Source organism: Plecotus auritus (assembly GCF_963455305.1).
Source record: "Plecotus auritus genome assembly, chromosome: 5".
Taxonomy (NCBI): Eukaryota; Metazoa; Chordata; class Mammalia; order Chiroptera; family Vespertilionidae; genus Plecotus; species Plecotus auritus.
The window spans coordinates 99269830-99294461 of NC_137776.1; the positions used below are offsets into that span (position 1 = coordinate 99269830).

General features: G+C 40.2%; 1 protein-coding gene across 5 annotated transcripts in view; it reads left to right on the top strand.

The window, feature by feature from the left end:
• The first annotated feature begins 520 nt into the window (after positions 1-520).
• UGGT1 (UDP-glucose glycoprotein glucosyltransferase 1) overlaps positions 521-24632 on the top strand; it is a 200882-nt gene continuing 176770 nt past the window's right edge. For 2 of the 5 annotated variants that reach the window (XM_080670463.1, XM_080670466.1), the window contains exons 1-5: positions 646-851; positions 3939-4009; positions 5737-5872; positions 10595-10677; positions 13648-13778. In XM_080670463.1, coding sequence (XP_080526589.1) covers positions 5751-5872; positions 10595-10677; positions 13648-13778 — 336 coding nt within the window. In that variant the 5' untranslated portion in view covers positions 646-851; positions 3939-4009; positions 5737-5750. Of the gene's footprint in view, positions 852-3938; positions 4036-5736; positions 5873-10594; positions 10678-13647; positions 13779-24632 lie in introns of all 5 variants that reach the window. The other 3 variants (XM_080670465.1, XM_080670464.1, XM_080670467.1) reach the window with 3 other exon arrangements.

The following is a 24632-nucleotide window of genomic DNA, read 5'->3' on the forward strand; positions in this document are numbered from 1 at the left end:
GATTAAGTTGCTACTGCCAGTATAAAATTAAATTTTATAAAATTCTTCATAAAATTTAAGAAGTCTTCCTTTTCCTGAAACGGGAGCTACCAAAACTTGTGGTTTCAAACAATGACTAAGATATTCTGAAATATTATCATTTTTTTCTTTATTGGGCTTTAAAAAAAATTTGTTTTTAATCCTCGCTAGAGGATATGTTTTTAGAGAAACATTGCGCGGCTGCCTCCCGCAGGGCCGGGATGGAACCCCTCCCTAGGTCTGTGCCGAGACCAGGAATTCAAGGAACCGCAGCCTTTTAGATTCGCGTGCGGGCGATGCCCCAGCCCCGCGCCCCGGCCAGGGCGTGCAAAGGTGCTTTAAACAGAAGGTCCACGGAGTGGACGCTGAACCGCTCCAGAGTCTAAGACGGAAAGAGCGCTAAGCCCTCTCCCAAGGGCCTCCCCGGCAAAGCCTGCGGTCTCCGCAGCCGTCCCTCCTCCCTCCCTCCCGCGGAGACGCCGCGCTCCGCGCGCGGGAGCCCGGACGAAGGCGGGGCCTCCTCGGGACAAGATGGCGGCCGCGCGACACTCTGGGCTTCCCGGCCATGACTCGGTCGCCGGAAGTCCTCTGGGTCTCGCCAATCGGAAGCGGAAGTAAAGGGCAGTCGGCTGCCGGGCTCTGGTTCAGCGAGGCCGGCTGGCGAGCGGAACCGCAGGAAGGCGCGTGTCGGCCGCTCACTGGCGCCGGCGCCGTCCCCGCCCCCAGCCCCGCCCCGGCGCCGTCCCTGTGCCGCCGCGGACGGAACGCGGCCCCTGCTTGGGCCGGAAGGGTACGCGAGCTGTCTGGTGTCGCGGCTGCGCGGCAGGTGACAGGTACCCCGGGCTGGCGCGGGGAGGTCTCGCGGACGGGAAGGTTATGGGGCGCGAGGTGCCCCTCTGCCCTGTCACCCGAGCTTCCGCTTCTTCCCTGACTCAGTTTCCCCTCCGTGTCCCCCCGCACCCGTCGCGGGCTTCCGTGCAGCGTCCTTCCTGCGCGCGGCCGTGGCGCTGCAGCGGTTTGAGCCTCGGCGAAGGGCTCCGAGACGCACGTGCCCGGCAGGAGTTTACACGGCGCCTGGCCTGCGGGCTGAGAACCCGCAGTTTGCAGGACTCCGATTGGAGAACAGCTTGATCCTTGTACAGACTTCTGTTTGGATGATGCACATCGGTTGCCGTTTTCATTTAATAGAAGGGTGTCTTGGCTGAAAGCTGGGTGATCGGTTCCACTTTTAGTGTGTGACCTGCCGGGAGAGTAATAGGTCTGTGGCTGTGGCCCAGAGGTTGTGGATGTGAACTGTTCTTGTTCCTTGGCCGGACTCTTTGCATTTCTTGCCAGATTTGAGAACTAGCATATTTTGTGCTACACTATTTTGGCAACATCCTCCATGCACTTGCTGGCTAGTTTTAGTCGGGGTTTGAAGGCATTTTAAATAGCTATTTAGCAACATTACAAAATTTGGGATGATTGTAGTCTTTCTATTTGGCTTGCTTTTGATAGACTTAGCTGAAAGTCATTTTTTTTTTATTAAAGGAAATGAACATTGTGTTGTACAGTAGTATGTCACCTTTACACTGCACATTTAACATCAGGGGAATAAATGGAACTAAAGAGAATTCTATTAGACTTCTTTTCTGCAGCTACCTGTGATCATTTTCATCTGAGATGAATAGTAACTACTTGTATCAGAAATTAGATTTATATGGTTCACAACAAATGGCTTTGTAATAGGTATACACGTATATTAAGTTTAATTATTGGAGAAGTGAAGTTATTTTTAGGGAAGGGTAAGTCCTAATATTTTTCCTACTGGGATATATGTTGAAACATGGATGGCCATCTCTGCACTTGCAGGGTGTGAGTTGTTAAGAGTTTATTAGGTATTATCTTCAGGTTAACAATGGAGGAAGAGAAAGTTGGTGATGACTTAGAATTTTATGACTTTTTTGTTTTCCAAAAAGTGAAAAGCATTTCCATATTATAAATTTTAATATTTCTGATATCTTATTGTAGATCCAGAGATAGTGTCTTTAATTTAAACTGAGAAAAACAGGCCACAGAGTAAATTTTACAGATGATACATTTGGACCTAGAACTTTAAAAAAAATTTTTTTTATTTATTTCAGAGAGGAAGAGAGAGAGAAACATCAATGATGAGAATCATTGATCGGCTGCCTCCTGTGCGCCCCCTACTGGGGATTGAGCCCACAACCCAGGCATGTGCCCTTGATTGGAATTGAACCTGGGACCCCTCAGTCCACAGGCCCACGCTCTATCCACTGAGCCAAATCTGCTAGGGCAGAACTAGAACTTTTTTTTTTTAATCCTCACCTGAGGCTATATTTCTATTGGTGAGAGATAATCCGGGAGAGAGAGAGAAAATCAGTTGTCCCCTGAACACACCCCAAATGGGGTGAACCTGCAACCTTCTGGTGTACAGAATAATGCTCCAACCAAGTGAGCCACCGGCCAGGGTTGGGCCTAGGACTTTTTAAAGAATGTTTTTTATCTATCATGCCACATTGCAGATTCTGACAGCTATTATTTCTCAGACTATTCATCTTTATAAACATTTAAAGACCAATAAGGTCAGGGTGATAAGGAATCTTGTAAAATAAAGGCATCCTCAAACAAAAGTCCACTTCAGTGAGGTTCTTACCTTTGCTTCTCTAGACCAGCGGTCGCAAACCGGTGGTCCGTGGACCGCTGGGGGTCCATGAGGTCCGGAAGGTTGGTGACCGCTGCTAGACCACCATTTCCTCTGGTTTTCTGTGGAATCAAGGAAGTGGGGCCAAAGTTGGAAGGCTCTTGAAGGAGTAGCTTTCCTCCCTTTCTCATCTTTAACCAAGAACTCCTTCTGTTGCTCTTTTTTATTAAAAAAAAAAAAAAAATTTTTTTTTCTTTTCTCTTGGTGCCACTCTTCTTTCTTTCCAGTTTCTTTCATTTAACCCTTAATAACGAAGCCTGCATTTGTTTATTTTATTTTGATAATTTCCCGTGTTCCAAGCAGTAAGCAAGGCATGTGACAGTGATAGACAAAACTATCGGCTCTCGAGGAGCCCAGCCTAAGTATGGATCTGTTAGGCTAGTTGGATGGTTTGCTCTGGTCCCAACTTCAGACCCACACGCTTGGTTTCAGTTAAAACTGTTCTTCTCTCAGCCTCCTGTGTCCCAAGGACTCTGTCCCCAGAAAATCCTTGTCTTACCCTTGTTTGCTCAGTCTGGCTCTGCACAATTTGAATTCTTATCCCTTGTGAAACAGAGAACCAGGAGAGAGAACATGGTAGAGAACTTTTAAAAGCAGGCAGATGTGGGTTCAAAGCATTGCTGTAGATTACTCAGCCTCTCTGAGCTTCCATTTTCTTATTTATAAGCAGGAGTGATAGTGCGGATGCAGCATATTCATGGCGTAGCTCCTGTTTGCCAAGCTGTTGCTGTGGTGAACAGGGTAGACATGGCTGCTCCCACCTCAAGGAACTGCAGTGTTTGCAAAGCACCTGCCCTGCTCCACCCCGAGTGATTGCTCATTAAAGGCTGATGCTTCCTCAGTTCCTGTAGCTCCCTGTGCAGGGGTGTCCAGTCCAGTTTCTCATCTGTATCATCTGCCTTTGGGGGATTACCCATCTAGACTCCTTCCGGAAAAGTCATGCATATGGCCATCGCATACTATTGTTTTAATAGTTCAGATACTCTTGCCAGGTTATAAATTTAGTGACTTTGGGGAGGATTTATTTTTATTTTTTTCCTAGCCAGAGTTTAGGTTTTCAAGGCATATTTTTGAGGCCATGTAATAATGGTGATATATTATTCTATAATTTAAAGATAGTTTTTAGTTTTTTTCCATGATGATGTATTTTATTAGAACTATAGTATTTGGCACTTTATGCAGTGATATTCATAATGCCTTTTCTTCATTTTCACAGGGACCCGGTGTGGCAGATACTGTTACTCCTATTTTAGAGACTGGGAGACTAAGGGCCAGAGAAGTTATTAGGTAACATGCTTGTGGTTAAACTGCTAGTAAGTAGCAAACCCAGGAATTGATCTAAAATGTTTTCTCTTTTCCATGACCTTGTTTTTTCTATCAGGCAGGCTTGTGGGGGAGAGTGTCTATTAATACCCTAAGAGAGTTGGGGTGGTCTGAAATTGTGAAAGTTTGTGTCCTTCTTTGCATTTCTGTGGGAAATGTTGGTAGCTTCTGCTAGATTAAGAAAGGGCCCTACATTATCCTCTCTGCAACCTCACCCCAGCCCCCCAGCAGCTCCCTCCCCCACACTGCTAGTAGGTTTCATTGTCAAAAGTCTAGTTTGGTTAGCCCTAGTCTTTGAAAATACTGATTGCTTAAAAATACTTGTAAATGGGATGTTCATATTTTTTGTTTCCAAAGAAGCTGGCAGAGCCTCAACTTAAAACCCACGTAAAAGCAACTTTTCTATTTGGTAGAAATTATTTTGCTTTTGACCTTTGCTCTTTAGAGATATTGTGTGTTATATGAACAGAATGATGTCATAAATGATAATGCTTTTTCTAAAAGTAAGATATTAACTGGTGGCCTGCAATATGGACTTTCTTCCCCAACAATAGATTTTATTGTTGTTTTTTCTTAATCCTCACCCGAGGATACTTTCCCATTGATCTTTTAGAGAGAGGAAAAGACAGAGAGAAACATTGATGTGAGAGAAACACATTGATTGGTTGCCTCCTGCATGTAGCCTGGGCCGAGCGGGGAGGAGCCTGCAACCAGGATACCTGCCCTTGACCATGTCCTTGACTGTGCCGTTGACCAAAATCGAACCTGCAGACCCACCCTTTGGTCCACAGGCCGATGTTCTAGCTCTATCCACTGAGCAAAACATGCTAGGGCCTCCAACAATAGATTTTACCACCAGTATTGAGGAGTTGGGACCTGCCTTTCCAGATATTAATGCTCAGAAGCACAAGTTTGGTTTAGTGTTTCCTACATTCACATTCCCTTCAGGTTACGGGTGGAACTTGAATGTTGACTTACAGATAGCCCAGGCAGAAGTCTGATTAGGAATGAAAAATCAGATCAAAGAAGTTTGAAGCTGGAGACCTTTCTCTGAGGCTCTCAGTGCGCTGGAGGAGGCTGCTGCTGAGAGTCCTGGAGGCCTGCATTTTATGGCTGTGCCAATTTACCAGTGACCTCAGCTTCTTTATTTTGTGGTTGAGTTCTTACATTTCCTCATTTCAGAACCTACCTTTGAGTTTACATCGAGACCCGTCATATTAGCTTCCTAGGGTTCCCATAACAAAATACCACAACCAGGTGGCTTAGAACAACAACAATTTGTCTTACAGTTTTGGAGGCTAGCAGTTCTAAGGCACCAAATACTACACCTGACAAGCTCAGGGTAGGTCTGCATGGCGGCTTTACAAACTCAAAAGAGACCTAAAATAACCACAAAGGATAGTCTGAAATTTAAACTCTTTTAGCTGAAAGCAGTTTATGGTGGGTAGTCATGTCGTGTCTGTCACTCAGCAAATATCTGTTGAACTATGTACATCACGCATGTCAAACTCACGGCCAGCGGGCCACACCGCACGCCTCACGAGTTTGACATGCTTAATATACATAGTAGGGCCATTATATTTAGGAAACATTTCTATTTTCGTAATATTCATGTTATTTTGTGTCTCTTACTATTAAGATTGAGGTTTAAACAGTTCCTTGTAGCAAAACTTTTTTTTTTTCCTTTTTAGGGGTTTGCTGTAAAATGGGACTTTCGATAGTATTCACTGGACTGTGGCTGTTTTCCTTAGTAAAGGCAGATTCAAAAGCCATTACAACCTCTCTTACGACAAAATGGTTTTCTGCTCCATTGTTGTTAGAAACCAGGTAAGAAGACATTTTTCCCTCTCACATGTTTGAGCAAAGTACAGACTCTACTAGTGAATTTTCAGGAGCTTTTTAGGAAGTGAGGTTATCATCAAATGCATTTATTGAAGGCCTCTTTCCGTGTGCACTGTGCTGTTAGAACACAGAATCTGTCTATTAGTAGGATCGGACTATATGGATTCATAGTGATACTTAGAGACTTCTTTAGACAAATATGTTGAATTGGTTAGATTATTATGCTATCTTCCAGGAAGAGAGTATGTGGTAATAAGGGAAGAGAGAGTCGTACTTAAAGGAAAATTTCTATTTATTTATTTAAAAGGAAGAGAAGAGAGCTTGGCAAGATGGGGAAAAGAGGACATGCTTTGGGAGGAGACAAAATAAGATAGTGCCAGGGAAGCGGAGGAGATAGCCAGGTTCTGTCTGTTCTAAGATGTGCTTGTTTGACATGTGAACATTGCCCCCCATCAGGATGCATTCTAATCAAATCAGAACGTTTTCTTACAATTAGAATTGGCAGCATCTTTCATTTTTAGTGTTTCATAAAGCAATAATATGTCTTAAAATTGCTAGTGCCTTAAAATCAACAAAATACAATATAGTCAATGACTTCTTGGAAAATTTTATATTCCAAGTGTACTTATTACTTATATATAACTTACATATATTACTTATATATAACATATATTACTTATATATAACCAAATACCTTTCTTTTAGTCATTTTTTTTAATGTTTACAGGTGGACACTTATTGTGTGTGAAATAATATATAGCTAGGACTTGCACAGAATCTTCCTAAAGCGTAAGTTAGGTGGGTTGAATGGCAGGCATTTGGTAAGTCTTGGAATTTGATAGTGCTAGAAATTTAAACTGTTGGGTTACTTCAGTTAGCTTTGTGGTCTACCTTTGTGATCTTCAACTTAGAATTTCATCTTGTAACATTTCCCCCTTAATCGCTAGAAAAATGGGAATGAAAGCTTTGTTCTGTTGGTTATGTATGTGAATATGGCATCTCCTAAGGAAAAGCCGCATTTGGCATTGATAAGGGGCAAGTAGGACACTTGGGCGTGGTCTTGACTTGCTTAGAAGTCCCTGACTTGCTGCTGAGCAGACTTGCTTCCATCCCTATTGCGCCTGCTTTTCTCATCAATAAAATGGCAAAGGCAAACAAGAAAAGCATTGTATCTATGCCGTAGTGATGTTGCAGTAACTAGCTTGATCGATGGGGTGAGCTCCTCAAATACAAGAACTTGATTAGATTTAGGGCAGTTGTTCAAGTGAAGTGACTGAGATCTTTTGAGATCCTAGCCTGCCTGAGCCAGGACTCCTAACTGACCTTTTTCTTCCTTTTGCTAACCTTATTTTTGATGATTTGTCTGGTATAAGTCTAGGTTATTGAGATTTACTATCACTTTCTAAGTGCATTTGTGTTATTAACTGTAACATGTTTTATGATATTCTGCTTACCATTCTTAACTGAATTACATTCCATTACTCTCACATGATTGGTTTCCTATTTTCCCCATTGTACATTGTCTTAGAAGATACTTTTGGCATATGCCTATGGACTTTTGAGAAAGTATGTTAAATTTGTCAGCCTTAATTGATCACTTTTTTTCCAGTTTCTTTGATGTGTCTGAAGTGAGTATTGGATACTTCACCAGCTTACCCAGCACAGACACCTCACCTTTCCAGGGTATCCTGGCCATTTGCCACTTGGTTCACTGTTTTGAGCCCTCTCTGTAGCTATTTGCAGACAGCTTGCCAGAGTAGTGAGACATGGATGCAACTCAGAAATGAGCTGGCTTATTTGAAACCACTCCATGTGCACTACAGAGCTAGCTGATGCAGGCTCTACCCTGGTCCTGGCAGCACTGATGGTGGGTGTGGTCCAGGGGGAGGGGACAGACGCTTTACACACATAAATGCTCCCTACATTTGGCCTTAGGGACAAGAACTATTCCCAGGTATATTTTAAGATTGGGCCTGATGCTTTGTAGTTATCCGTGAAGTGGTATACTGGTATATTTAATTGAAGTCAAACACTGGATATGTTTTGAACAGCTATAGTTACTAACAGAAATATTATGTAAATGAAGTACTATTAAAAATGAAAACTTACAATCATTTATTGAATGCTAGATATTATAATGGCTCAAGAATACAGCATGATAGAGATATAAATCAAGGATATTGGAACTCACATTCCGGATTTTCCATTTGCTAACTCTGTGCCTTGAAGCAAGTCAGTAACCTTTCTTTTTTTTTTTTAAAATATATTTTATTGATTTTTTACAGAGAGGAAGGGAGAGGGATAGAGAGTTAGAAACATCGATCAGCTGCCTCCTGCACACCCCCTACTGGGTATGTGCCCACAACCAAGGTACATGCCCTTGACCGGAATCGAACCTGGGACCCTTCAGTCCGCAGGCCGACGCTCTACCACTGAGCCAAACCGGTTTCGGCAAGTCAGTAACCTTTCTGAATTGTAGGGTTGCTGTGAGGATTTGGAGACATGGATGAATATGCTGAGCATAGTGTCTGTCACGAAGTAGAACCACTTAAATACTCATTTCCCTTTCCGTTCTAGTTCTGTATTAAAGAGAGACTGCTCTGATCTCCCACAGTAACTTCAGAAATCGAAGAAAACAAGTTTACTACCAGACTTACGCTGATTGGTAGACATTTGTTTTTTTTCTAGTTTTTTGTTTTCTTTTGCCAAAGATTAAAATCTTTTTATTAATGGCATTCCAAAAATGTTTATAATTGGAGAGAATGGTATAATGTGCCCTCCCTCTACTTATCAGGTTTTTACAATTATCAACTCAAGTCCAATAACAATTACTAGCACCATTCTCCTCCCTTCCCCCACTGGAATGTTTTTTTTTGTTTTGTTTTTTATGTTTCTGTTGATTTTTAGAGAGAAAAGAAGAGGGATAGAGAGATAGAAACATCGATAAGAGAGAAACATCATCTATCGGCTGCCTCCTGCACACCCCCCACTGGGGATGGAGCCCACAGCCCGGGCATGTGCTCTGACCAGGAATCGAATTTAAAGCAAATCCCAAACAGCATATAATTTCATCTGTAAAACTATAGATTTTTTTTTTACTCAGTGGAATAGGTATAAGAAGCTAATAAATGATTTAAAACAAAAAGCAAACAAACTTAAGTGTACTGTAAACAAATGGCACCATGCCTTTGAAAAGTATCTTGTGTTCTTTCCTGAGCTAGTTCAGTGGTTCTAGTAATTATTTTTCTTAAGACAAATTTAGATGCTGTAAGAGCTATTTATGCAATGCGATGAAAAAGAATGTATGGTTTAAGAAGTTTTCCTGTCATTATCTGAAAAGCATATATTTACTTACAATAAGCCTTTATAGGGGGACCTTAGCTTCACTGAATCCTTGTTCTCATCATACAGTTGATCAGTGTATTCCCTCCCCCTTCTGCTCGCTTATTTGTGAGTGAAGCTTTAATTTAGGAATTTAGTGTTCGTCTGCATGTCATAATCTGTATTAGTGCCTGCCTTCTTAGACTGTAAACCACTGCCAGGTTGGTATGAAGTCTTAGTTAGTTACTAGAAAGCCTAGAAAAATGCCACACTTAGGGAGGCGCCAGATACTTCCATACATAATGATGGGTATTTTCAGAACCTGTTTTTAGAGAAGCTGTGCATTACCAGGAAATGTTTCCTATTTTTCCCATATACCTGTATTGAGCTGTGAAGTAGGGTGAGAGTTGTACACCTGAGTGTTGACAAGTAATGGGAAAGTCTTCCTTTATCTAGGTAAGCTGAGACCCACTGCTGTTCACATGCAGACAGGGAAAGATGACCACTGGAGGAGGAGAGAGCCAGTTTATGTGCGTCTTTCACTTAATATGCGCATTTTCTTTCAGGGATAAATGACTAAATGAATGAAAATTTAATGCAATCATTATTTTAGGTCAGTAGTATTAAGTAAAAAGAAAGTTAAAATGGCATTGAGTTCTAAGACCTTATTTTATTAGGTCAGTGTTATTTTTAAACTAAAATTTGGTGATTTTGAGAATGTGGATTTATGGCTATTAAAAGATTACAAAATGCTGCCTTTAGTTTTCTAGAAAAATTTCTAAGGTTTATGTTTTCCTTGGGAGATCCTTAGATAAAACATATTTTTTTGTTCTTTTTAAGGTCTTTGAGAAAATGAGTGAGCAGAACTAGTGCTAGAAAAATAAATTTATTGCTTTAAAATTTTTAAAAATTGATTTTAGAGAGAGGAAGTGAGAGAGAGTAACATCGATTGGTTGCCTCCTGCACTTGCCCAGATCTGGGGTCAAACCTGCCTCCTGGGTGTGTGCCCTGATTGGGAATAGAAGCCTTTGGTGCACAGGAAGACGTGCCAGCCAAGTGAGCCACACGACCAGGGTGAATCACCAGCTTCTAACTCTGTTAATACCACTGATAGCATGTTCCCAGTTAGCCTTCTTTATATGGGGTCTTCTCTGTTGTTTCATTTTATTCTAGTTTTTTCTAAGGAATATCCATTAAACTATTAAATTATTAATAGCTAGTTAGCTAGTAAGATTTGTTTAGCATGCATGTTTATATATTATGTATTATAAATTAAAAGATAAACTGAACATTTGGAAACTCATAAAAACCTAATTTCCTTTCTTTAGTAATAGAGCTTATATTCGAAGATTTTTATTTTAAAGTTATTTTATTTTTTTCTCCCAGTGAGTTTTTAGCAGAAGACAGTCAAGAGAAGTTTTGGAATTTTGTAGAAGCCAGTCAAAATATTGGATCATCAGATCATCACGGTAAATTGAAGCCAACGCTGCTTTGACTTTGTTGTCTGGGAAAATATTGGGAAAATGCTCTTTCAGAGCATGTGTGGCACGGCAGTGAATGGGATTCACTTTTTTTTTTAAAAAAAATATTTTATTGATTTTTTACAGAGCGGAAGGGAGAGGAGGGATAGAGAGTTAGAAACATCGATGAGAGAGAAACATCGATCAGCTGCCTCTTGCACGCCCCCCACTGGGGACGTGCCCGCAACCAAGGTACATGCCCTTGACCGGAATCGAACCTGGGACCCTTGAGTCCGAAAGCCGACGCTCTATCCACTGAGCCAAACCGGTTTTGGCGGGATTCACTTTTAACTTAATGACTAGAGTTATGATGGCAGCCAGCAGAGCCAACACAGACTAATAATTATTTTTGAAGTTTATAACTTTGGCTTTAAGCACTATCCCTGACTTTCACCCTCTTGTTTTTGTGTTGTTTTATTAAAAATGTGTGATTATTTTGTGGAAGTCAAAATCATTTAGTATTAATATTAGGTTAATACCCATCAGATTTGATTCACTTTTTTTGTTATGAACCAATTACATAACTGATCTATTCTCTGTTAAGTTTAACTTGTTTATTTATTTGTTTGTTGATTTATTGGTTAATCCTCATGTGAGGATACTTTTTCCATTAATTGTTAGAGAGAGTGAAAGAGAGAGAGGGAGGGGGACAACACAGTGAGAGAAACATCAGTGTGAGAGAGACACATCGATTGGTTGCCTTCCACATGTGCCCCGACCTGGGCTTGGGATCCAATCTGCAACCCAGGTACGTGCCCTTGACTGGGAATTGAACCCTAGACCCTTCAGTGCGTGGGCCGATGCTCTAACCTCTGCACAACACTGGCCAGGGCAAGTTTGTTATTATTAAGTTAGTGCCACCAAAAATGTTTTCCATTATGTCTGCCAGCCACCCACAGATTGAGTGTCAAAGTATCAAGTAAATTACAATGTAAATTTTCTCATTTGTTTACAGATTATGATGTGCTCTTATATACATTTTCTAATTCAATATAAGCTATATAGAGTATAAAAATTAATAGTTAAAGACATATGAGTAGCTAAAACCTTGGTAGTAAATTGACAGGCACATAAGCCCTTTTTGAAGAGAAAAATATGTAAAAATTTTGTGACTGCTGCCGCTGCTAATAGTAAACTAAATTGATTTTAACATAGATTTTTATTCAAACAATATGTATTAAAAAAAGTTCTGTCTGAATTTTTTTGTGGTATAAACACAGAACAATTTTGAACAAGCACCTGTAAGTTTTAGTTATGTAATTCAGAGTCAACTAGAATTGTTTGAGTTATCAGAAAAATCATTTTACATTTAGTTTATAATTTCATGAAACAAATTATAAAGTGGGCTTTATAATGAATTTGAACTCTTACATATAAATGACATGTCTTCAATATAAGTGGTAGTGTTCTTGGTTAGAATTATGTGAGTATGCATTCTTGGAAGTGATCGTAAAAGTATGGTAAACATTTTATTTGAACTATTATCTGTAGTCTACCACCCAAAGATATTCATCAACATCCTGACACAACTTTGAGATATTCCTTTGTGCTCTCTTTTTCTACTTAGATGCTAATGCAGACTGACCGTTTATATTTTGCTTTTTAAAATGTTAATATTTTCTAAAGAAAAGCTATATGAAAGGTTATACTTACACAGAAAAATCTTGTTGCCTCCCTCTTTTTGTTTCTCTCCCATTTAAAAAAAAATGTATTTTATTTATTTTTTGCAGAGAAGAAGGGAGAGGGGGAGAGAGTTAGAAACATTGTTGAGAGAGAAACATCAATCAGCTGCCTCCTGCACAACCCCTACTGGGGATGTGCCTGCAACCAAGGTCCATGCCCTTGACTAGAATCGAACCTGGGACCCTTGAGTCCGCAGGCCAACGCTCTATCCACTGAGCCAAACTGGTTAGGGCTCTCCCATTTTTTATAACAATTTAATTTAATTTGTTTAGCCTTTAATTTTTTTTTGCAACAAATACATATGTATTCTTATTTCTCATTCTTTCTTAGAGTGAAAAATGATAGCTTATGGTATATATTGTTTTATATGTTGCGCTTTTCATTTAGCAGCATATCCTTGGGGTTTTTTCATATTGGTTCATGTACTTTTTTCTTCCTAGATAATTTGTTCCAATTGTTTGTTTAAATGCTTTATCCCTGCCGAAACCGGTTTGGCTCAGTGGATAGAGCGTCGGCCTGTGGACTGAAAGGTCCCGGGTTCGATTCCGGTCAAGGGCATGTACCTTGGTTGCGGGCACATCCCCAGTGGGAGGTGTGCAGGAGGCAGCTGATCGATGTTTCTCTCTCATCGATGTTTCTAGCTCTCTATCCCTCTCCCTTCGTCTCTGTGAAATATCAATAAAATATATTAAAAAAAAAAAATAAATGCTTTATCCCAAACTATAGTTTTATCAGCATCCTTTTATACCTTGTACTTCCTCATCACCTGGCTCAGGAGTGTTGGGTTATTCCAGTAGATAACGTAGTAGGCACTAGGGATACAAAGACAAATAAGTCATAGTTTCTGCCTGTGGGGACTCAGACTATATGGGGAGGAGTAGATAGTGAATAAGTAATTTAGTAAATACTGTGAATGAAAGAGGTAAGCAAAGAAATATGAGAGCAAAGAAAAGATGTACTTTGTCCAGTGAAGCATGGGTGGTATTGGGGGTGTCTTCTTGGAGTAGGTAACTAGCAGTCCCATGGGGAAGGAAGACTGGACAAAAGGTAGAAGGGAGGAAAAGTCCACTTGTGTACTCCAGGGAATTTGGAGCATCTTACAATAGTTCAAGACAGTATAGTGGTGAAATGTTGCTTTCCTATGCCTTTGTATCACATAGCTCTATACCTTACAAACTATCTTACTTGGATATCTCCACTCATAGGACTATTTTGGTTCATATTTTTCCTTGGCAGGCACTGATTACTCCTATTATCATGCAATATTGGGAGCTGCATTTCCGTTTCTGTCACCTCTGCAGCAGAATTTGCTGAAATTGTCTCTGTCTCTCCATTCCTACTCTGCTACAATTCAAGCCTTCCAGCAGGTGAGTGCAGTGCTTACACATCACAGTATTTGTTAAGGGTTGTATAGCATGATAATCGGATATATTGTAGTTGCATTGCAGAGCTGTAACTTTTCTGCCTAAAATTTTCTAGGATTTATGATTTGTTTGTAAATAAACAAAGTTGTTGTTAAACCTTCAAAACACATATTATAAGAAATATAATTTGCACTTATTTTCATTTAAGAAATAAAAAAAGAATATATACACAAAAAAGAGGTTACGAGACTTCATTTGTACAACATAGGCTAGGAGGTAGTCTTTGTTTTTGTTTTGTTAATACTCACATGAGGATATTTTTTTCATTGCTTTTTCAGAGAGTGGAAGGGAGAGAGGAGGAAGAGAAAGAGAGAGAGAAACATTGATGTGAAAGGGACACATCGACTGATTGCCTCCTTCATGAACCCCGACCGACCAGGGTTGGGGAGTGAACCCGCAACCCAGGTACATGCCCTTTGACTGGGAATTGAACCTGAGACCCTTCAGTGTGTGGGCTGATGCTCTAACCACTGAGAACACTGGCCAGGGCATGAGGTATGGTCTTGCTAAACCAGTGGACCCTCACTCTGATCACAACTTGTAGATCTCAAAGCAGTTCACAGGAAATACAGATATGGGAAATGTGAGGCAGTATAGCAGGGGTACAATCAGCAAAATCCAGCATGCGGAAGACTTTAGAGCAGTTGTTCTCAACCTTTCTAATGCCGTGACCCTTTAATACAGTTCCTCATGTTGTGGTGACCCCCAACCATAAAATTATTTTCGTTGCTACTTCATAACTGTAATTTTGCTACTGTTATGAATCGTAATGTAAATATCTGTGTTTTCCGATGGTCTTAGGCGGCCCTGCTAGCGGTTCTCAACCTGTGGGTCGCCCCACAGGTTGAGAACCGCTGCTGTAGAGCCTAAGACCATCGGAAAACAGGTATTTACATTACGATTCATAACAGTAGCAAAATTACAGTTATGAAGTAGCAACGAAAATAATTTTATGGTTGGGGGTCACCACAACATGAGGAACTGTATTAAAGGGTCACGGCATTAGAAAGGTTGAGAACCACTGCTTTAGAGTAACGTGATTTGATATCTTCAACAAATAAGTTGAAAGGGAAAGTGGGAAGGAGGCACTTCAAAAGAGACTAAAAATGTGTCGACTTAATACAATTTGCAGATCTTGTTGGATTTTTCTAAACATATATTTTTATTATTGACTAGTGGCCCGGTGCATGGATTCGTGCACATTGAAAGAAAATTAATTAGAAGAAATATTTTAATATTGCTATTTGCTCTTTCTCTATAATAGAAGTGTCAGATATGAAAGAAAATTAGTAAAATGTATATGAAAATAATATATAAATTGCTTAATAAATAAACAATATAACAACAAAGACATTATATAAAAACAACAAAAACATAAAAAAAAGTGCTATAAAAACAACATTGATAAAAACTATGACTGATAAATTGATTAAACTCATTCTTTTTTTTTTAAATTTCTTTATTAATTAAGGTATTACATACGTGTCCTTATTCCCCCATTACCCCCCACCTCCTATTCATGGTCCCACCCCCCTGTTGTCTGTGTCCATTGATTAGGCTTACATGCATGCATATAAGTCCTTTGGGTGATCTCTCCCCCTTACCCCGACCCTCCCTTACCTTCCCTGAGGTTTGATGTTCTGTTTGATGTTTCTCTGTCTCTGGATCTATTTTTGTTCATCAGTTTATGTTGTTCATTATATTCCACAAATGAGTGAGATCATGTGATATTTATCTTTCTCTGACTGCCTTATTTCACTTAGCATAATGCTCTCCATCTCCATCCATGTTGTTGCAAATGGTAAGAACTCCTTTTTTAACACAGCATAGTATTCCATTGTGTAGATGTACCACAGTTTTTTAATTCACTCATCTGCTGATGGGCATTTAGGCTGTTTCCAAATATTAGGTATGATGAATTGTGCTGCTATGTCATAGGGGTGCATATATCCTTTCTGATTTGTGTTTCTAGTTTCTTGGGATATATTCCTATAAGTGGGATCACTGGGTCAAATGGGAGTTCCATTTTCAGTTTTTTGAGGAAACTCCATACTGTTCTCCACAGTGGCTGCACCAGTCTGCATTCCCACCAGCAGTGCATGAGGGTTCCTTTTTCTCCGCATCCTTGCAAGCACTTGTCATTTGTTGATAATAGCCATTCTGACAGGTGTGAGATGGTACTGCATTGTTGTTTTGATTTGCATCTCTCTGGTGATTAGTGACTTTGAGCAGGTTTTCATATGTCTCTTTGCCTTCCTTCTGTCTACTTTCGAAAAGTGTCTATTTAGATCAGTAGCCCATTTTTGATTGGGTTGTTTATCTTCTTTTTGTTAAGCTGCATGATTTCCCTGTAAATGTTGGAGATTAAACCCTTATCGTTGATATCTTTGGCAAATATGTTCTCCCATGCAGTGGGCTTTCTTGTTGTTTTATTGATGGTTTCCTTTGCTATGCAAAAGCTTTTTATTTTGATGTAGTCCCATTTGTTTATTTTCTCTTTAGTTTCCATTGCCCTAGGAGCAGTATCAGTGAAGAAATTGCTTTGGCATATGTCATAGATTTTTCTGCCTGTGGATTCCTCTAGTATTTTTATGGTTTCTCGTTGTATGTGTAAGTCTTTGATCCATTTTGAGTTTATTTTTGCGTATGGTGTAAGTTGGTGATCTAGTTTCATTTTTTTTGCATGTATTTGTCCAATTTTCCCAACACCATTTATTGAAGAGACTGTCTTGACTCCATTGTATGTTCATGCCTCCTTTGTCAAATATTAATTGAGCATAGTGATTTGGGTTGATTTCTGGGTTCTCTATTCTATTCTATTCCATTGATCTATATGTGTATTCTTGTGCCAGTACCAGGCTGTTTTGAGAACAGTGGCTTTGTAATACAGCTTGAAATATGGTATTGAGATCCCACATACTTTGTTCTTCTTTCTCAGGATTGCTGTGACTATTCGGGGTCTTTTTTTATTCCAGATGAATTTTTGGAGAGTTCTTTCTAGGTCTGTGAAATATGCCATTGGTATTTTAATGGGGAGTGCATTGAATCTATAGATTGCTTTGGGTAGTATGGACATTTTAATGATGTTGATTCTCCCAGTCCATGAACATGGTATGTTCTTCCATCTGTTTATGTCTTCCTCTATCACTTTTTTCAGTGTCCTGTAGTTTTCCACGTATAGGTGTTCAACCTCCTTAGTTAAGTTTATTCCTAGGTATCTTAATTTTTTTGGTGCGATGGTAAATGGGATTGTTTTTTTAGTCTCTCTTTCTATAAGTTCACTATTGGTGTATAGAAATGCCATAGATTTCCTGGCGTTAATTTTGTATCCTGCTACATTGCTGAATTCATTTATTAAGTCTAGTAATTTTTTGATGGAGTCTTTAGGGTTTTCTATGTACAGTATCATGTCATCTGCGAATAAGGACAGTTTTACTTCTTCTTTTCCTATTTGGATGCGTTTTATTTCTTCTTCTTGTCTAATTGCAATGGCTAATACTTCCAGTACTATGTCGAACAGGAGTGGAGAGAGTGGGCATCCCTGTCTTGTTCCTGTTCTTAGGGGAAATGGTTTTAGTTTTTGCCCATTGAGTATGATGTTAGCTGTGGGTTTATCATATATAGCTTTTATTATGTTGAGGTATGATCCTTCTATTCCCACCTTGTTGAGAGTTTTTATCAAGAAAGGGTGTTGGATTTTGTCAAATGCTTTTTCTGCATCAATTGATATGACTATGTGATTTTTATCTCTCAATTTGTTTATGTGATGTATCACATTTATTGATTTGCGGATATTGTACCATCCTTCCATTCCTGGGATAAAACCTACTTGGTCATGGTGTATGATCTTTCTGATGTAGTGCTGGATCCGATTTGCTAGAATTTTGTTGAGGATTTTGGCATCTATGTTCATGAGGGATATTGGCCTGTAATTCTCTTTCATTGTGTTATCTTTATCTGGTTTTGGTATTAGGGTGATGCTGGCTTCATAGAAGGAGCTTGGAAGTGTTCCTTCCTCTTGAATTTTCTGGGATAGTCTGAGGAGGATAGGTTTTAGCTCTTCCTTGAATATTTGGTAAAACTCCCCTGTGAAGCCGTCTGGCCCCGGGCTTTTGTTTGCAGGAAGCTTTTTGATGACTGCTTCAATTTCTTCCATAGTTATTGGCCTATTGAGGTGTTTAGATTCTTCCTGATTGAGTTTTGGAAGGTTATATTTTTCTAGGAATATGTCCATTTCCTCCAAGTTGTCCAGTTCGTTGGAATAGCTTGTTCATAGTATTTTTTAACAATCCTTTGTATTTCGGTGGGGTCTCCTCTTTCATTTCTGATTTTGTTTATTTTGGTCCTCTCTCTTTGATTCTTGGTGAGCCTGGCTAGAGATTCATCAATCTTTTTTACCCTTTCAAAAAAACAGGTCTTGGTTTTGTTGATCTTTTGTATTGTTTCTTTGGTCTCAATGTTGTTTATCTCTGCTCTGATCTTTATTATTTCCTTCTGCTTACACTGGGCTTTTCTTGTTGCTCTCTTTCTAACTCTTTGAGTGTAGGGTTAGGTAAATTACTACCATTGTTTCTTGTTTTTTGCAGTAGGCTTGTACAGCTATGAACTTCCCTCTCAAGACTGCTTTCGCTGTGTCCCATAGATTTTGGGTTGTTGTGTTTTCATTGTCATTTGTTGCCATGATGTTTTTTATTTTTTCCTTGATCTCTCTGGTAATCCAGTCATTGTTTAATAGCATGCTGTTTAGTCTCCATGTGTTTGATTTTTTTGGATTGTTTTTATTGTAGTTGATTCCAGTTTTATGCCATTGTCGTCTGAGAAGATGCTTGATATGATTTCTATCCTCTTGAATTTGAAGAGACTTTGCCTATGACCCAACATATGGTCTGTCTTTGAAAATGAACCATGTGCACTTGAGAAGAATGCCTAAGCCCATTCTGTGGCTTTGTGGTGAAATGTTCTGAAGATGTCAATTAATTCCATCTGGTCTAGTGAGTCATTTAGGATTGATGTTTCTTTGCTGATTTTTTGTTTAGAGGATTTGTCCAATGGTGATAGTGGGGTACTAAAGTCTCCTGCTATGATTGTATTGCTGTCAATCTCTACTTTGATATCCTCCAGGAGTTTTTTTTATGTATATGGGTTCTCCTGTATAGGGTGTGCACATGTTTACCAGAGTTATATCTTCTTGTTGGATTGCTCCCTTTAGTATTATGAAGTGGCCTTCCTTATTTCTTGTTATGTCCTTCACTTTGAGATCTAATTTGTCAGATATAAGTATTGCTACCCTAGCTTTTTTTTTTCATTTCCATTCGCCTGAAAAACCTTTTTCCATCACTTCACCAGCAGTCTGTGTGCATCTTTTTTTCTGAGGTGGGTTTCTTGTAGACAGCAGATATATGGGTTGTGTTTTATTATCCAGTCCGTTACCCTATGTCTTTTGATTGGGACATTTAATCCATTTACATTTAAAGTTATTATTGGTAGGTACTTGTTTGTCGCCATTTTTATTCTTTACCCCTGTGTTCCTTCTTCGCTTCCTATTTCTTTTTTCACAGCAGACCCTTTAGCATTTCTTACATTGCTGGTTTGGTGGTAAGAAATTCCCATAGTCCTTTTTTGTCTGTGAAGCTCCTGATTTCACCTTCAGTTTTGATTGATAGCCTTGCTGGGTACAGTATTCTTGGATTCAGACCCTTCCTTTGCATGACTTTGTATATTTCATTCCATTCCCTTCTGGCCTGATGAGTTTCTGTTGAGAAATCAGTTGCTAGTCTGATGGGGGTTCATTTGTAGGTAACTTTCTATCTCTCTCTGGCCGCTTTTAAGATTCTTACTTTGTTGTTGGTGTTTGCCAATTTAATTATAGTGTCCCTTGGCATCGGTCTTTTGGGGTTCATTTTGCTTGGGACTCTGTGAGCTTCTTGGATTTGTGTGGGTTTTTTCTTCCCTATATTAGGGAAGTTTTGTGTCATTATTTCTTCAAACACGTTTTCTATTCCTTGCTCCATTTCCTCTCCTTCTGGCACCCCTATTATGCAGATGTTGTTTTGTTTTGTGTTGTCCCAAAGTTCCCTTAGGCTCTCCTGCTTTTTAATTTTTTTTTCTAGAAGCTGCTCTACTTGTGTATTTTTTCCTACCTTGTCTTCTAGCTCACTGATGCGGTCCTCTGTTCTTCTAGTCTACTGTTGATGCTTTCTATTTAGCTTTTTACAGCAGCGATGTCATTTTTCATTTCTTCTTGGTTCCTCTTCATTTCCTCTTGGTTCTTACTCATATTGTCACATTTGTCTTCCATTCTTTTCAGCCACCTTATGACCATTTCTCTGAATTCTTTGTTTGGCAGGTTGCTTGCCTCCATTTCGTTTACTTCCTTTTCTGGTGATGCCTGTTTTTCTTCCATATGCAGGCTGTTTCTTTGTCTCCTCATGGTCTCTGTTCTCTGGGTGTCTAGTTATGTAGTTCTCTCTCTCTTGCGTTGATTTATAGGCACAGAATACAACACAACCAGGTACAACACACAAGGCACTGAACAGAAATGTATTCACGATATTAATAACCCCAAATTAAGGTTACCACCAGAGAAAGGTAAATTAGGGGATAGAAGAGTAAGAAGAAGAGGGAAAAAAAAGAAAGGAGTGCCAAAATGAAATTGGGAAGAGGAAAAAAAAAAGTAAGAGAGAAAAGAAAGAGAATAAGAAAGAAAAGGGGAACAAACTATATATATGGGGAGAAAACTCCAATAGAACATCCACTAAGCCCAGCAAATTCCAGCAACAAGTACCTGGAGATGAATATAAACTACAAGCAACAATTATTATCAAGTGAGGCGAGGAAAAACAGATACAAAAAACAAAGCAAACAAAAAAAACAAAACAAAAAAAGAATAAGCAAAACAATCTCACAAACAAGCATAAAAAATCGATATAATCAACATTCAAGCAAACAACAACAAAAGGACAGAGAGAAAAACAGTTATTTGGATAGTGAAGACAGAGAAGAGAGAGGTGTGTATGAACTCGGAGCAGGGGATTGGAAATCTATATATATAAATGCCTAAGTGACCGACTGACCGTCCGTCTATCCATCTGAATGACCAGCCAGGGCTGGTACATATGACATGCACCAGCAATCTACACTAATAAAAGAGTAAGATGCAAATTGACTGTACCTTCATGACACCCACCAGCCAATCAGGAGTGAGTTTGCAAATTAATCCAACAAAGATAGCAGGTTAATTTGCATACGCAAGTGCTAAATGGCCAAGGCGGGGCGGGACACTTGTTAGATATATAAGTAGGGTGAAATTGTAACGGGGTAAAAAGAAAGAATAGGGAAAATCTAAAGCAGGAGAAGGGTAAGAGAAACAGGACAAAAGGGTAAAAGTTAGGAAGAGAGTGATGGCATAAAGGTAGAGTTGAGATAGAGTAGAAGGATGCTAAAGGAAAGATGAAAATAGAATGTAGAACACTAATCTCAAAGTCAAATAAAGAGAAAATAAAATGACACTTTTTTTAAAAAAAAAGGTAAAATAGTAGTAGTAATAATACTGATTGAAAATAAAAATGTAATGAAAAGGTAAAAGTGAAGAAAAAAGAAAAAAATTTGTTTCTTAAGTAAAAGATGAAAAAGAAAAAAAATAATAAAAAATTAAAAAAATAAAAATAACAAAATGTGTAGTAGTGAAGGTCATTCACTTCCTCTGTTGTTCTGTTTGGCACGCATGTTTCCCAGTCAGGACAGTATTGCAGTTCCCTGTGTTTCACTGCTCCTCAGTGTTGTAAGCCAGTCCTGATTTTTAAGCAGTCAGTGTGTCTTATTTTCTTGTATTCTTTTATTTGTGATTACACAAGAGTCAATTTGTGATTCAGCCCCTGGGTGGCAGTGTTTCTGGGTTGACCTCTGGGTCTGTAGGTTCTCTCTAGCCTGTGCTTAGATCCTGCTTTCCCTGTGGCACTCAATACCGGTTTGTGGGAGTGGGCTGCCCCAGAGCTGGTTCTCTGACGGTCACTCCCCGCTCTGATCCTCAGGTTCCAGAAAAACAACTTTCCCCTGCAGTCTCCTAGGGTGTCTCTAACTTGGTGATCCTATGTATTGGGCTCAGTAATCAGAAGCAAGGATTCAAAGAGGAGAAAGCGCAAGTGTGCGAACTCTGGGTCTGTGCGCAAGCCTGTGCAATCCCCTTTCCCCCTTGTGTCCAATCAGCCGGCACACTCCCAAATTTTTTAGGCTGTCCTTCTGTGTCAGATCAAAATGGTTTGCTTTTTAGAGATTTCCTCTGTTAGCAGCTCTGAGGACCCCCTTCCACATTCACGGATCACGCCAGTCCCAACAGCCATGGATTTTTCTGGGTGCAGACTTCCCCCAGTCCTCCAGCTCCCGCAGTGTGCGTGTTTCTCTGTCCTGCCGGGCCAGAAACCTCACCTTATCCCAGGTGAAATCTGACCTTTCCGTGGTGGAGTGTAGAGCTCCTTGGAATCCGCGTGTTTGCACCAATTGGGGACTCATGCTCTGGGGTTTGCAGCTGTTTGGTGGGTGCTGCAGTTGTAGATTTTCAGTCTTCAGCTAACATCCACTTTCCCCTTCAAGATGGCGCGGTCTCCACATCCGAGCCGGTGGCTCCGGGAGGGAAACCAGCATCAGTGTGGGCTGCCGGGTCAGGGGACCCCCGTCCAGCAGTCCCCCACCTTCTGGAGTATAGCTGTCCCTTAACTCTCCAACAGATACTCCCCGTGCGACACTCAGCTGTTCTTTCTATCTGCTCTGGGACAAGGCTCGGGATACGTCTGTCTATTCCGCGCCATTTTTCCCCTCCTAAACTCATTCTAATATATCCTTTTATATCACATGAAGAGTAAAAACACTTTTAGAGTGCTTGACTAATGTCAACAAAAACAACCAAATCACGATTGACAGTGATAGATCGAAACACATGTAGTTGGCGCCAGTGAGAGCGTTATATGTATCGCACATGCGCGAGTCAACATTTATTTTTAAACTAGAGGCCCGATGCACAAAGATTCTTGCAAGATTTGGTCCTTCCTTCCCCTGGCTGCCAGCACTGCCTTCGCTTTGGCCTGAGCCCCCTTTCCGCCTTCCCATGCTGCCCAGAGGCCCAGAGCAGCGCGGAACACCTGCGTCGTTGCCATGGCAACAACACAAGCGTCCCGCCCCGCCTTGGCCATTCGGCGCCTGCGTATGCAAATTAACCCGCTATCTTTGTTGGGTTAATTTGCACACTCACTCCTGATTGGCTGGTGGGTGTTGTGAAGGTACGGTCAATTTGCATCTTACTCTTTTATTAGTGTAGATAGCCAGTGCGCGTCATATGTACCGGCCCTGGCTGGTCATTCAGATGGACAGACGGACGGTCAGTCGGTCACTTAGCCATTTATATATATAGATAGTATTACAGATATCTCCCATTTCTCCTCCTTTACTCCAGTTCTCCGAGCCCCTACCCACCCCACCCAGGTCTTCACTACCCTACTGCCTGTGTCCATGGGCTATGCATAGAAGTATATAAGTTCTTTGGTTTATCTCTTCTTGTACCCCACCCCCACATTGAGGTATGTCAGTCTGTTCCATGCCTCCCTGCTTCCGGTCTTATTTTGTTGGTTAATTCATTTTGTTCATTAGATTCCACAAATAAGTGAGATCATGTGGTATTTGTCTTTCTCAGATTGCCTTATTTCACATGGCATAATAGTTTTCAGGTTCATCCATGCTGTCCCAAAGAGTAGAAGATCCCACTTTCTTACAGTTGCATGTACTCCATAGTATAAATGTTTGACAGCTTTTTTATTTACTCACGTACTGGTGGGCACTTTGGCTGTTTCCAAATCTTAGCTATTGTAAATAACAATGCTATGAACATAGGGATGCATATACTCTTTCTGATTGGTGATTCAGGTTTTTAGGATATATTCCTAGAAGTGGGATCACTGGATCAAACAGGAGTTCTATTTTTAATTTTTTAAGGAAACTCCATACTGTTTTTCATAGTAGTTGTACCAATCTGCATTCCCACCAGCAGTGTGCTAGTATTCCCTTTTCTCTACATCCTCACCAGCACTTGTTGTTTGTTTAGTTTTTGATGTCAGCCATTCTGACAGGTCTGAGGTGATAGCTCATTATGGTTTTATTTATTTTTTAATATTATTTTAAAATAATTTTTTATTGTTAAAACTATTACATATGTCCCCCTTTTCCCCCATTGAGCCCCTCCAGCCTGCCCCGGCCCATCGCCCCAGGCCTTCACTACCCTATTGCCTGTGTCCATGGGTTATGGATATATGCATACAAGGTCTTTGTTTGATTACCTCCCACCCACCCTCCCCCCTCCTTCCCTCTGAGATTCCACACTCTGTTCCATGCTTCCATGTGTCTGGATCTGTTTGGTTCATCAGTTTATTTTGTTCATTAGATTCTACATATGAGTGGGATCATGTGATATTTGTCTTTCTTGCTTATCATAATACTGTTCAGGTCCCTCCATGCTGTCTCAAAGGGTAAGGGATCCTTTTTTTTTTTTTTTTTTAATATATTTTATTGATATTTTACAGAGAGGAAGGGAGAGGGATAGAGAGCTAGAAACATCGATGAGAGAGAAACATCGATCAGCTGCCTCCTGCACACCTCCCACTGGGGATGTGCCTGCAACCAAGGTATGTGCCCTTGACCGGAATCGAACCCGGGACCCCTCAGTCCGCAGGCCGACGCTCTATCCACTGAGCCAAACCGGTTTCGGCGGGATCCTTCTTTTTTACTGCTGCATAGTAAAGACAGTTTCTTCAA